Source organism: Oncorhynchus tshawytscha, linkage group LG01, assembly GCF_018296145.1.
Source record: "Oncorhynchus tshawytscha isolate Ot180627B linkage group LG01, Otsh_v2.0, whole genome shotgun sequence".
Lineage (NCBI taxonomy): Eukaryota > Metazoa > Chordata > Actinopteri > Salmoniformes > Salmonidae > Oncorhynchus > Oncorhynchus tshawytscha.
This window is the reverse complement of record NC_056429.1, coordinates 22,081,155-22,096,640: the sequence shown is the minus strand read 5'-3', so window position 1 is coordinate 22,096,640 and position 15,486 is coordinate 22,081,155. Positions and strand designations below refer to the sequence as shown.

General features: G+C 43.9%; 1 protein-coding gene across 1 annotated transcript in view; it reads right to left on the bottom strand.

Moving 5' to 3' along the window:
* Window positions 1-15,486, bottom strand: part of LOC112245414 (glypican-5-like) — a 156,429-nt gene that overhangs the window by 109,437 nt on the left and 31,506 nt on the right. The window contains exon 3 of the mRNA XM_024413544.2: window positions 7,500-8,203. Within this exon, the coding sequence (XP_024269312.1) occupies window positions 7,500-8,203 (704 nt within the window). The remainder of the gene's footprint in view (window positions 1-7,499; window positions 8,204-15,486) is intronic.

The window sequence follows — 15,486 nt, the reverse complement described above, 5'->3', positions numbered from 1 at the left end:
CTGATATCACCAGGGGCCAGTGGATATGCAGATGCTGCTATGGTGTTGCATTTCTCTTTCCTTCCCTCTTATGACTTATTGTCCGGACGCTGGCGGGGGCAACTCCTGCCCACCCCATGCACCCCACCCCCGCAAAGAGGGCCTCAACATGGAAGCCACACATACGCCCAGGTAGTGAGTGGGCAAACAGTCCCAACCCCCACTCTCACACTCGCCCAAGCCAATGGCATGTACCAGATGCTCAGCAGGCTCTGCTCACACTTACTGGCCTGAGGCCAAACCACGACCAACAACATTGGACACTCTATGGAACAAAAAGCATTCACTATATCATCCTGGAATATCCAAGGCCTGAGGTCATCTGCCTTTGGCCTGAAGAGCAGAAACCCGGACTTCACCAAAGAAATCGGTAATACAGACATTGTCATCCTGCAAGAAACCTGGTACAGAGGAGACAGACCCACCAGTTGCCCTCTAGGTTACAGAGAGCTGGTAGTCCCATCCACCAAACTACCAGGTGTGAAACAGGGAAGGGACTCAGGGGGTATGCTAATTTGGTATAGAGCAGACCTAACTCACTCCATTAAATTAATCAAAACAGGAACATTTTACATTTGGCTAGAAATTCAAAAGGAAATCATCCTAACAGAGAAAAATGTCCTCCTGTGTGCTACCTATATCCCCCACTAGAATCCCCATATTTTAATGAAGACAGCTTCTCCACCCTGGAGGGGGAAATCAATCATTTCCAGGCCCAGGGACATGTACTAGTCTGTGGCGACCTAAATGCCAGAACCGGACAAGAACCTGACACCCTCAGCACACAGGGGGACAAACACCTGCCTGGAGGTGACAGCATTCCCTCCCACATATGCCCCCTAGGCACAACTATGACAACATAACCAACAAAAATGGGTCACAACTCCTGCAGCTCTGTCGCACGCTGGGTATGTACATAGTCAATGGTAGGCTTCGAGGGGACTCCTATGGTAGGTACACCTATAGCTCATCTCTTGGCAGTAGTACTGTAGAATACTTTATCACTGACCTCAACCCAGAGTCTCTCAGAGCGTTCACAGTCAGCCCACTGACACCCCTATCAGACCACAGCAAAATCACAGTCTACTTAAACAGAGCAATACTCAATCATGAGGCATCAAAGCCAAAGGAACTGAGTAACATTAAGAAATGCTATAGATGGAAGGAATGCAGTTTGGAAACCTACCAAAAAACAATTAGGCAACAACAAATTCAATCCCCTTTAGACAATTTCCTGGGTAAAACGTTCCACTGTAATAGTGAAGGTGTAAACTTAGCAGTAGAAAATCTTAACAGTATATTTGACCTCTCAGCCTCCCTATCAAATCTAAAAATCTCAAATAGAAAACCGAAGAAAATTAACAACAATGACAAATGGTTTGATGGAGAATGCAAAAATCTAAGAAAGAAATTGAGAAACCTGTCCAACCAAAAACATAGAGACCCGGAAAACCTGAGTCTACGCCTTCACTATGGTGAATCACTAAAACAATACAGAAATACACTACGGAAAAAGAAGGAACAACATGTCAGAAATCAGCTCAATGTAATTGAAGAATCCATAGACTCTAACCACTTCTGGGAAAATTGGAAAACACTAAACAAACAACAACACGAAGAATTATCTATCCAAAATGGAGATGTATGGGTAAACCACTTCTCCAATCTTTTTGGCTCTATAACAAAGAATAAAGAGCAAAAACATATACATGATCAAATACAGATCTTAGAATCAACTATTAAAGACTACCAGAACCCACTGGATTCTCCAATTACATTGAATGAGTTACAGGACAAAATAAAAACCCTCCAACCCAAAAAGGCCTGTGGTGTTGATGGTATCCACAATGAAATGATCAAATATACAGACAACAAATTCCAATTGGCTATACTAAAACTCTTTAACATCATCCTTAGCTCTGGCATCTTCCCCAGTATTTGGAACCAAGGACTGATCACCCCAATCCACAAAAGTGGAGACAAATTTGACCCCAATAACTACCGTGGAATATGCGTCAACAGTAACCTTGGGAAAATCCTCTGCATTATCATTAACAGCAGACTCGTACATTTCCTCAATGAAAACAATGTACTGAGCAAATGTCAAATTGGCTTTTTACCAAATTACCGTACAACAGACCATGTATTCACCCTGCACACCCTAATTGACAACCAAACAAACCAAAACAAAGGCAAAGTCTTCTCATGCTTTGTTGATTTCAAAAAAGCCTTCGACTCAATTTGGCATAAGGGTCTGCTATACAAACTGATGGAAAGTGGTGTTGGGGGTAAAACATACGACATCATAAAATCCATGTACACAAACAACAAGTGTGCGGTTAAAATGAGCAAAAAACACACAAATTTCTTCACACAGGGTCGTGGGGTTAGACAGGGATGCAGCTTAAGCCCCACCCTCTTCAACATATATATCAACGAACTGGCGCGGGCACTAGAGAAGTCTGCAGCACCCGGCCTCACCCTACTAGAATCCGAAGTCAAATGTCTGCTGTTTGCTGATGATCTGGTACTTCTGTCACCAACCAAGGAGGGCCTACAGCAGCACCTAGATCTTATGCACAGATTCTGTCAGACCTGGGCCCTGACAGTAAATCTCAGTAAGACCAAAATAATGGTGTTCCAAAAAAGGTCCAGTCACCAGGACCACAAATACAAATTCCATCTAGACACTGTTGCCCTAGAGCACACAAAAAACTATACATACCTTGGCCTAAACATCAGCGCCACAGGTAACTTCCACAAAGCTGTGAACGATCTGAGAGACAAGGCAAGAAGGGCATTCTATGCCATCAAAAGGAACATAAATTTCAACATACCAATTAGGATCTGGCTAAAAATACTTGAATCAGTCATAGAGCCCATTGCCCTTTATGGTTGTGAGGTCTGGGGTCCGCTCACCAACCAAGACTTCACAAAATGGGACAAACACCAAATTGAGACTCTGCACGCAGAATTCTGCAAAAATATCCTCCGTGTACAACGTAGAACACCAAATAATGCATGCAGAGCAGAATTAGGCCGATACCCACTAATTATCAAAATCCAGAAAAGAGCTGTTAAATTCTATAACCACCTAAAAGGAAGCGATTCCCAAACCTTCCACAACAAAGCCATCACCTACAGAGAGATGAACCTGGAGAAGAGTCCCCTAAGCAAGCTGGTCCTGGGGCTCTGTTCACAAACACACCCTACAGAGTCCCAGGACAGCAGCACAATTAGACCCAACCAAATCATGAGAAAACAAAAAGATAACTACTTGACACATTGGAAAGAATTAACAAAAAAACAGAGCAAACTAGAATGCTATTTGGCCCTACACAGAGAGTACACAGCGGCAGAATACCTGACCACTGTGACTGACCCAAAATTAAGGAAAGCTTTGACTATGTACAGACTCAGCGAGCATAGCCTTGCTATTGAGAAAGGCCGCCGTAGGCAGACATGGCTCTCAAGAGAAGACAGGCTATGTGCTCACTGCCCACAAAATGAGGTGGAAACTGAGCTGCACTTCCTAAACTCCTGCCCAATGTATGACCATATTAGAGAGACATATTTCCCTCAGATTACACAGATCCACAAAGAATTCGAAAACAAATCCAATTTTGAAAAACTCCCATATCTACTGGGTGAAATTCCACAGTGTGCCATCAAAGCAGCAAGATTTGTGACCTGTTGCCACGAGAAAAGGGCAACCAGTGAAGAACACGCACCATTGTAAATACAACCCATATCTATGCTTATTTATTTTATCTTGTGTCCTTTACCATTTGTACATTGTTAAAACACTGTATATATATATATATATATATATATATAATATGACATTTGTAATGTCTCTATTGTTTTGAAACTTCTGTATGTGTGATGTCTACTGTTAATTTTTATTGTTTATTTCACTTTATATATTATCTACCTCACTTGCTTTGGCAATGTTAACACATGTTTCCCATGCCAATAAAGCCCTTGAATTGAATTGAATTGAATTGAGAGAGAGAGAGAGAGAGAGAGAGAGAGAGAGAGAGAGAGAGAGAGGGTATATGAGCTGACGTTAAAAAACGTCAGCAACCGGTGGCCTGCCCAAAAAGAAAAGCTGAGATGGTGTATTCTCTTTCTCTTCCCCCCCTCTCTCTCACTCTCTCATATCCAACCTTCTGTGTAGAGTAGCTGGGAGTGAGTTATAGGCCGATGTGACATAGATCCCATCTACCACTCCCACCCACACAGCTGTGGACAGGCTTTAAAGGCTCTCTAATGGAATTAGCTCATTTGGCCCCTGGACAGTAAGTAGGGTGCTGTGAAACAGTGAAATATGGACGTTTTCAAAAAGCTCTGCCTAAGCTCTGAGTTAGGGTGTAGGCCAACATAAAGCTGGGACAAAACCACTGACACCAACAGAGACACATACTGCCTTCCCCAGAGACTAGACAGCAATCGAGCTCACTGACATTAAGGGTATGTGTGTGTCTTCATGTGTATCACTTGTGAGAATGTGTTTGTATACATCTGGGAAATGTCCTCTTTTTTATAAGAGGGAAGCCAAAGACCAAGGGAATCTGCTTGCCCTGTCACCCCTAATTGTAACTGTTGTCGGATAGCCTTAGGGAAGACGTACTCAAGTGTGTGTGTGTGTGTGTGTGTGTGTGTGTGTGTGTGTGTGTGTGTGTGTGTGTGTGTGTGTGTGTGTGTGTGTGTGTGTGTGTGTGTGTGTGTGTGTGTGTGTGTGTGTGTGTGTGTGTGTGTGTGTGTGTGTGTGTGTGTCAGGCTCAATGTAAGGGCTGGAATGGAAAAAAATGGAACGGCATCAAACATATGTAAACCACATGTTTGACTCCGTTCTATTGATTCCATTCCAGTCATTACAATCAGCCTGTCCTTCTATAGCTCCTCCCACCAGCCTCCTCGGTGTGTGTGTGTGTTCCTATAGAAGTTTATTTGTCCAGAGATTAGCCACAGAAATGTTCTCATCACTCTGTCCCAGGCCCTGAGTTTCAAAGCATTGTGGAACAGGGTTGTCCAGTCAGCATGAGGAGTCTTTGTCCAGAGTTGGATTTGCATTCTGGAGGGCAGTCTGTGGTCCGCCTACAGACACTTTCTGAGGGGATTCACTGGGGCTCTAGACGGCTGGACAGGACCAGAGGCAACCCACTGAATAGCTGGCAGATCCGTTAGGAAGCCTCAAAACAACTCAATGCCAGACCAGAAAACAAACACACAGTTTAAAACCCACAATTCTGCAGGACAAAGAGTATGCTCATGCTAATAAAATGAACTCTAACTCATCAAAAGACTGCCGGAGCTTGAGTGACATCACCAAAGCGCCCCTGCATCCTGTCAATCAGGATCTCTTTAGAGCCCCTGCCACCCCCGTGCCCCAGCCAAACTCTGGCTTAGCTCCTCCAAAGCTTTCAGTATGAATTCTAAGGATTGATAAATATTTTATAACTCACTAATAATTAGCTATTGAAGTGTTGCAGAGGATTTTCACTTAAATCAACTGGATGTATTCATTACGATTCAGAGATTCTTAATTACAATAGTAATTGCAACGCTACAGCACTACCTGGTGCAAGAGTTGAAAATATTGCTGAAATGTGAAAGAATGTTAGTCACTATCTGTGTTAGGTGGGCTTTTCTGAAGTCTATCGACATTCCAGTATCTCTCCTTGCTATGTGTTTTGGACACATACTCTCCTCTCCACCTTGTTGCATTTTGGCAGAGAGGGAGTGATTGGCAGGCTGTGGGGGGGGTCTGCTCTGGCCTGCTGCAGCTCCTGCTGCGTCAGGCACCTAGATACACTTAACTAGATAGGCTAATGGATTGCTTGTATGGATGTGCTGAGGAGGCAATTCTCCCCATGCCAACTGGAAACCTGGTCCAACAAACCATGTCACTGGAGGAAGACAAGGAGAGGAGAGAGGAAAAGAGAGAGCTAGGCCCACATCTCTTCAATCTGGTAGTCTGGTACTTTCATCATGCATAAGGTAATAAGATACTCGGCTGTCTTCCATCTTACTGTAGGAGGAGGTTTATCTCCACAGTAAAGACATGCAGCAGGACATCTAGAAAGATAATCCCCATAAATTATAAACACTTATAAACACACCTGCACACATGCCTCTGTGTGGCGATGGAAAACAGTTGAGGAGGAGCAGGAGGAGGAGGAAGAGGGGGAGGAAGGGGAGTTGAAAAGGAAGAGGTTTGTGAAGGTGACTGAATGAGTCGTCATTGCCTACTCCTTCCCTTCCCATCTCTGGGTCCAGACCTCAAATGCCAGCCCTGGGGGTAACCTGAGACCCAGCCATCCTAGCCATGTTGAACCAGCGAATGAGCAACACTTGATCCTGGGGGTAACCTGAGACCCAGCCATCCTAGCCATGTTGAACCAGCGAATGAGCAACACTTGATCCTGGGGGTAACCTGAGACCCAGCCATCCTAGCCATGTTGAACCAGCGAATGAGCAACACTTGATCCTGGGGGTAACCTGAGACCCAGCCATCCTAGAGAGGGGTGCTGATGGGATGGGGAGGGATGCTGGCCCCACAGACCCCCACTCCTGTCCCCCTAAAATCTCTGGCCCCACAGACCCCCACTCCTGTCCCTCTAAAATCTCTGGCCCCCACAGACCCGCCACTCCAGTCCCCCTAACATCTCTGGCCCTCAAAGACCCCCAAACATCTCTGTACAACATAGACAGGTATGTGTTATATAGTGTAATCTTTCATGTCTCATTATCATAAAGTCAATTATAATCATATTCATAACCACAATCTAATCAGGCCCACAGTTGTCATCATTACCATAATCCTACCAATCATTGGAGCTAGAACTTAATATTCAAGCCCGTTAAACTAAATCACTCAGGAAAAACAGCTAGAATCAGATGTGTATCTATGTCTTTCTACTCCACAGGTTCTCTTTTGTGTGAGCAAAGAGATAATATCCTATCTGTCATTCTAAGTAAAAAAGTGTATTGTTTGCTTGGCCCTCCGTGATACATTCAGCTTTGGTGGAATTTAGCAAATTCTCCCTCCTCTCTTCTCTTGTCCCCTGCTTTACAAGTACCAAGAAACCTGCCAGCCTCCCATCTCCCAGCCCCTTGAGTCCAAAGCCAAGATAGAAGGTCCATGCCAGCCTCATGCCCCCCAGCCAGGCAGCCACTCAGCCACAGAAGCCAACCACAGAGCTGCACAGAAGAGTCTTGAGAGTTCTTTTGTGGGTGTCATTAATAGAGAACCCAAAGACCTAAGAGAACAGGTTTTATATGACAGATGAGACCTACCAATATTATTTTTGTTGCATGTGTCCTGTGATGTAAATGAATGGTGTGAGGGATGGTCATGTGCCCAAGTGGTGTCATCATGGGCCTTAAGAGGTGTGTCATATTAGTACAGTCCTATGACAGGTGAAGTATGAGTGGTGGGTGAGGCACTGACTCACGATGGCACTGATACGTGGCCCGTGCAGCTGTGCGTGCAGGATAGCGTCATTGACGTGGTTCCTGATGCCCTGCAGAGCCAGCTCCAGGTCTTGGCCTTCAGCCAGGGCCCCTGTCAGTTCCTGCAGCAGGGCCACGTAGCGCCTCCAGGGCCCGTCCAGCTCCGAGAGCCCTACCAAGCAGCCCCGCATCACATTCAGACACAGTCCTCCACACGGCCGGATCAGGGTCAGGCCCCTGCAGTGGGGGCAGTACTGCATCCTCACCAGAGCCCGCCCACACTCCCTGGCCAGCCCCGCCCGCTCTGTGGCATTCAGCACCTCTGCCCCTATCACCAGCGCCTGGCTCAGTGCCCGTCCTGCGCTCAGAGCGCGGGTCAGCCCCTCGGCCAGGACACGGGGGTGGGACCCAAATGGGTTGACATCCTGGCGTGTCATGCGCAGACACTCGCTGTGCTCAGAGAAGGGTGGGGCCGAGGCCAGCCCAGGGTTGACCAGACGCCGGTAAACCAGCGGGAAGAGGTTGTCGTAGAAGCGGTGCACAGAGCGCTCCATGGAGGTGTTGCCGTCTCCTCCCAGGAAGAGAGAGAGGTCGGAGAAGAGGTCTGCCACCAGGGGGCGAGCGTCCTGGGAGAGGGGCTCATAGGCACTGTCAAACAGACCAGTGGTCAGGTTCAGAGTGAAGGATAGCAGAGACTGGAACGTGTCTGTACAAACAGAGAGAGAAAAGGAGAGACAGAAGGGATGGTGAAAACACATTGTAAAAATAAATGATCTTGTCTTTTATGTTATGAAAGGGATAAAAAAATAAAGCTTTTCTTATTGTGTGCATGTACCTGTGAAAGGTATTCTCGTGTGTGTGTGTGTGTGTGTGTGTGTGTGTGTGTGTGTGTGTGTGTGTGTGTGTGTGTGTGTGTGTGTGTGTGTGTGTGTGTGTGTGTGTGTGTGTGTGTGTGTGTGTGTATAATATGATTGTAGAGGGATGGGGGTTCTGAGTCCAGTTGGGATGTCAGTCTGATGGCATTCTGACAGATGTAAGAGAGACAGTGCTGTGTCAGTGCTCACAGAGAATGAGAAGTCAATGTGTGTGTGTGTGTGTGTGTGTGTGTGTGTGTGTGTGTGTGTGTGTGTGTGTGTGTGTGTGTGTGTGTGTGTGTGTGTGTGTGTGTGTGTGTGTGTGTGTGTGTGTGTGTGTGTGTGGCAGATACAGTGTGTAGAGGGACTATCTACACACTGAAAGGTGAATGAGAACTTCTAGCTCCTTACATACCGACCCATAAACCAGACATCTTGTCATTGCTTCGTGATTAAGGAAATGGACAGGTGACCAGACACTTAGTGGTTCCAATTAAAGCAGACCAATCACTCAGCTTTGGCTGGGAACCTGTCTGTGTCATGCACTTTCATTTGGCTGATAGCTGCTACTGGACATCGCCGGCATGGAAGACAGACATTAAAGCCTATGATGCGTTAGATATACAGTACAGTATACTGCCTAGTATAGCTTTCACTGGGTGAAAGTCCCCCCATCAATACAGAGACTGAGACATTTTAACAGGAGCATTAGCTAATACTGCCATCAGCACATAGGCTAGGCCTATTCAAAGTGCTCAAACATAAAAACATATACATCATGGAGAAACATACTAAATATACAAAACATTAAGAACAAAATATTCCATGACATAGACTGACCAGGTGAATCCAGGTGAAAGCTATGATCCCTTATTTATGTCATTTGTTAAATCCACTTCAATCAGTGTAGATGAAGGGGAGGAGACGGTTAAAGAAGGACTTTTAAGCCTTGAGACAATTGAGACATGGATTGTGTATGTGTGTCATTCATGGATTGTGTATCTGTGCCATTCATGGATTGTGTATCTGTGCCATTCATGGATTGTGTATCTGTGCCATTCATGGATTGTGTATCTGTGCCATTCAATCCATTCAGACATGGATTGTGTATCTGTGCCATATATGTTCTGGCTATAGCCAGTTCTGGCTATGCCGGTGGAGATAATAAGAGTACATGGCCATCAAGGCTAGATCGTTCTTCAATATGTTCAAACGTTAACAGATCACCAGCAGGCTCAAATAATAATCACAGTGGTTGGGTTTTTCACACTCAACAATTTCCTTTGGAGTATCAGGACTGGTCCACCACCCAAAGGACATTCAACCGACTGTGGTAAGCATTGGAGTCAACATGGGTGTTACGGATACAAGTATCCTGTGTGTGTATCCTGTGTTTCTTTTCTCTCCTTCCCCGTCACAGGTGACAATCATCATTCCCCAATCAGTCACCAATCAGTCATCAATCAGAAGACACCTGCTCTTTTTCCTTACCCTATCACATTCCCTTTCCCTTGGTTTAAAAACCCTGTCAGTTGTTTTCTCGTGAGCTTGATTTCTCTGTGTTTCAATCTTTCTGTGTCTCTTTCGCTCAATTTCTAACTATATCTCACACTATATATTTATATATATATATATACAGTGCCTTGCGAAAGTATTCGGCCCCCTTGAACTTTGCGACCTTTTGCCACATTTCAGGCTTCAAACATAAAGATATAAAACTGTATTTTTTTGTGAAGAATCAACAACAAGTGGGACACAATCATGAAGTGGAACGACATTTATTGGACATTTCAAACTTTTTTAACAAATCAAAAACTGAAAAATTGGGCGTGCAAAATTATTCAGCCCCTTTACTTTCAGTGCAGCAAACTCTCTCCAGAAGTTCAGTGAGGATCTCTGAATGATCCAATGTTGACCTAAATGACTAACGATGATAAATACAATCCACCTGTGTGTAATCAAGTCACCGTATAAATGCACCTGCACTGTGATAGTCTCAGAGGTCCGTTAAAAGCGCAGAGAGCATCATGAAGAACAAGGAACACACCAGGCAGGTCCGAGATACTGTTGTGAAGAAGTTTAAAGCCGGATTTGGATACAAAAAGATTTCCCAAGCTTTAAACATCCCAAGGAGCACTGTGCAAGCGATAATATTGAAATGGAAGGAGTATCAGACCACTGCAAATCTACCAAGACCTGGCCGTCCCTCTAAACTTTCAGCTCATACAAGGAGAAGACTGATCAGAGATGCAGCCAAGAGGCCCATGATCACTCTGGATGAACTGCAGAGATCTAAAGCTGAGGTGGGAGACTCTGTCCATAGGACAACAATCAGTCGTATATTGCACAAATCTGGCCTTTATGGAAGAGCGGCAAGAAGAAAGCCATTTCTTAAAGATATCCATAAAGTGTTGTTTAAAGTTTGCCACAAGCCACCTGGGAGACACACCAAACATGTGGAAGAAGGTGCTCTGGTCAGATGAAACCAAAATTGAACTTTTTGGCAACAATGCAAAACGTTATGTTTGGCGTAAAAGCAACACAGCTCATCACCCTAAACACCCCATCCCCACTGTCAAACGTGGTTGTGGCAGCATCATGGTTTGGGCCTGCTTTTCTTCAGCAGGGACAGGGAAGATGGTTAAAATTGATGGGAAGATGGATGGAGCCAAATACAGGACCATTCTGGAAGAAAACCTGATGGAGTCTGCAAAAGACCTGAGACTGGGACGGAGATTTGTCTTCCAACAAGACAATGATCCAAAACATAAAGCAAAATCTACAATGGAATGGTTCAAAAATAAACATATCCAGGTGTTAGAATGGCCAAGTCAAAGTCCAGACCTGAATCCAATCGAGAATCTGTGGAAAGAACTGAAAACTGCTGTTCACAAATGCTCTCCATCCAACCTCACTGAGCTCGAGCTGTTTTGCAAGGAGGAATGGGAAAAAATTTCAGTCTCTCGATGTGCAAAACTGATAGAGACATACCCCAAGCGAATTACAGCTGTAATCGCAGCAAAAGGTGGCGCTACAAAGTAATAACTTAAGGGGGCTGAATAATTTTGCACGCCCAATTTTTCCATTTTTGTTTTGTTAAAAAAGTTTGAAATATCCAATAAATGTCATTCCACTTCATGATTGTGTCCCACTTGTTGTTGATTCTTCACAAAAAAATACAGTTTTATATCTTTATGTTTGAAGCCTGAAATGTGGCAAAAGGTCGCAAAGTTCAAGGGGACCGAATACTTTCGCAAGGCACTGTATATATCTCTCTTTGGATTGAGCTCTCTTTTGTTTTTGCAACTACATGTCACTTTGTCCCCACCTGTGAGTATTGTTATGGTGTTTGACTGTTTGTTTGATGGTGGGAAAAGGGGGTACCAAGACAAGTTGCCTATGGGCATACATTACCCGTAGGAATACTTTGTCTAAATACCCTAGTTAGAACTGGGCGGACCACCCGCTGTATTTTTGGCTAATTAGTTAGCTGTATTGAAGTAGGCTACTCTCGCTTGGGTGTTTTGGGATATTTGTGTCTTTCCTTGGGTCCGACTCCACCCCTTTTCCTGCCCCCCTTTACCGTGTGTTTAACAATAAACCCGGAGTGTTTGACGGTAATTTAGTTGTCTGGTTTTTCGTTCTCACTGTTACTTTTCACTATTATACTTTGCATGAGTTATGTTACGGGTCTCGTTACCATCCCCACTAGACTGCCTGGCCAAAGGGATTTGTAACAATGGGCCAGCATCCCTATGGAATGCTTTTGACAACTTGTAGAGCCCATGCCCGACAAATTGAGGCTGTTCTGAGGGCAAAAGGTGTATGGGTCGGGGTGCAACTCAATATTAGGAAAGTATTCTTAATGTTTTGTACACTCAGTGTATATGTAGTTAGGATATCATAAAAGCACTTGGTCGCTCTAAAACAACCTGTTTTAGGCGACTCAGCAGAAGCCTGGTCCACGCCTTAAATCACAGCAGTCTATTATAGACTTTGCAGCTTTCATTTGAAACAGACCCATAAATGAGAGAATTTCACAATTAACTAAATGAACATCATTCAAATGAATCATAGTCTGAATAAGGAGATGATGGTGGATTTCTGTGCTTGGGCAAACCTTTTTAGTTTTATTTCACCTTTATTCATCTACAGTTTAGAAAGAACCTAGGCCCTGGTGAACTGATTGACTGGGCATTCCCTGGCTGGAGAATCTGTCAGTTTGAGTGGAGTTTTCCTTTAACCCTATCTTTGGTATTTGTTTCATTAGTCCATTGTTGACTAAATACATCATACCGGATTATTTCTGTATTTTGAATGTCACATATCTTAACTTGATTGCTGACAAGCAAATCATTTTGGGACCGTCAACAATGGTCCAATGAAACAAATACCAAAAGATAATTTTCCTTTAAATTGAGAAACCCTGGTACTATTCCTGGACCCCATGCTGAGTAATAGGTGTCTGTAATAATGCTCTTTAACACCTTACTTGAACCATGGGTCATAAGTGTGTAATGCATTTATAAAGACAGCATGACATAAGGGCTTGGTAATTCATGACCAATGTCCTCTAGGACAATCTGTCTCTGCTCTCTCTCTCTCTCCCTAACTCCTAATCCGTCTTCCCAGGATGTGGGGTTTAGTAAAGGGGAGGGGGATGAGGGGGTGGAGGAGGAAGACTAACAGGTGGAGCTGCAAGGAGTGTTCGTTTGGTGACATCATCACTGTCATTCAACTACTTAGAATTCACAAATGTGTAATCAATGTACTCAAGTTCAACATATTAAATTACATAGGTGAAGTAGGCCTACTAGCAAACATTGTCAATGCAATACATTACCACTAATGGAGTTAGCTTGTGGGGAACGGGATGACCACATTGAAAGCTTCTATGATGTTGCGGTTGCCAGATATTTCCCACTGAGTAATGAGCAATTGGATTGCAGATGGGAAACCAGGCAAAATGGTTTTTAATGTTCAAAAGCGCCACAGAGAGAACTAAATTCACTGATGGACTTTTACCCTCCCACACACATTCATTTGAGAATGACACATTCCTGAAGCATACTCAGACATTAGGCATCTGCACACTTGTATATGGCTCTTTCTATATACTAGGATACCAGTGAGGATTCCCTACGCTGGAAAACTTGATACAGCTGTTGATAAGTCACTGATAATAATCTGGAGGGAAAACATCATGTCATTAAAATATAACACATAACACATAAAGTATGTGGACACCTGCACGTCAAACATCCCCCTCCTTTGCTGCTATAACAGTGTCCACTCCTCTGGGAAGGCTTTCCACTAGATGTTGCAGGGACTTGCTTCCATTCAGCCACAAGAGCATGAGTGAGGTCGGGCACTGATGTTGGGCGATTAGGCCCGGCTCGCAGTTGGCGTTCCAATTCATCCCAAAGGTGTTCGATGGGGTTGAGGTCAGGGCTCTGTGCAGGCCAGTCAAGTTCTTCCACACGATCTCTAAAAACAATTTCTGTATGGACCTTGCTTTGTGCGCGGGGGCATTGTCATGCTGAAACAGGAAAGGGCCTCAACTGTTGCCACAGTTGGAAGTACAGAAACATCTAGAATGTCCTTGTAGCTGTAGCGTTAACATTTCCCTTCACTGGAACTAAGGGGCTTAGACTGAACCTTGAAAAACAGCCCCAGACCATTATTCCTCCTTCACCAAAGTTTACAGTTGGCATTATGCATTCGGACAGGTAGCGTTCTCCTGGCATCCGCCAAACCCAGATTCGTCCATCAGACTGCCAGATGGTAAAGCGTGACTCTTCACCCCAGAGAATGTGTTTCCACTGCTCCAGAGTCCAATGGCGGCGGACTTTACACCACTCCAGCCGACACTTTGCATTGCGCATGGTGATCTTAGGCTCCATGTGGCTGCTCGGTCATGGAAACCCATTTCATGAATCTCCCGACAAACAGTTATTTTGTTGACATTGCTTCCAGAGGCATTTGGGAATTTGGAAGTGAGTGTTGCAACCGAGGACAGACTATTTTTTTATGCGTTACAACACTCGGTGGTCCCGTTCTGTGAGCTTGTGTGGCCTACCACTTCACGGCTGAGCCGTTGTTGCTCCTGGAAAGTTTCACTTCACAGCTCTAGCAGGATAGAAATTTGACAAACAGAAAGGTGGCATCCTATGACGGTGCCACGTAGAAAGTCATTCTTTAGTAAGGTCATTCTACTGCCAATGTTTTATATGGAGATTGCATGGCTGTGTGCTCGATTTTATACACCTGTCAGCAACGGGTGTGGCTGAAATAGCCGAATCCACAAATTTGAAAGGGTGTCTACATACTTTTGTATATACAGTGTAGCTATATTCAATCGCATTCAAGAGTTGATTTAACTTATGTTTAACCCTTTCTCATAGTTGGAGTCTTGACGAATTTGTGCAAAATCATGTTAGACACAAAACATTACTTTTCTGTCCTTGCATTTATGGGAGTGTAAGTTGTCGTTATAATCATATATTATTAATCAGTTAAATTAGACATTGAACTTGACCCTTTAAGAATCCTAGATCTAGCTGTCGGGACAGTTTTTTTTTCTATAGAGATCTCAGAAATGCAGTGTACCTAAGTAACATGTTGTGTCTCCTTATGCTATAGCACGTGTCAAAAGCCTGTTGGCAGTGGCGACCCGTCATTTAGCAAAATATAGGCTTGCCTCTTTTGCATGTTTATTTTGGCATTAATACTAGTCGCATATCAGTTTGTAAACAAATATATATATATATATATATATATATATATATATATATATATATATATATACGTACATACAGTGGGGCAAAAAAGTATTTAGTCAGCCACCAATTGTGCAAGTTCTCCCACTTAAAAAGATGAGAGGCCTGTAATTTTCATCATAGGTACACTTCAACTATGACAGACAAAATGAGAGAAAAAAATCCAGAAAATCACATTGTAGGATTTTTAATGAATTTATTTGCAAATTATGGTGGAAAATCACTTTATATGTACAGTAGCTTTGATTGGACTGATCATGTCAACATCATACTTTCAAAATCTTAGCTAGCAGTCATTTTCCATCCTTGTCATATGAAGAGATATAATGAAGATAAATTATAGATAAAACGTATCG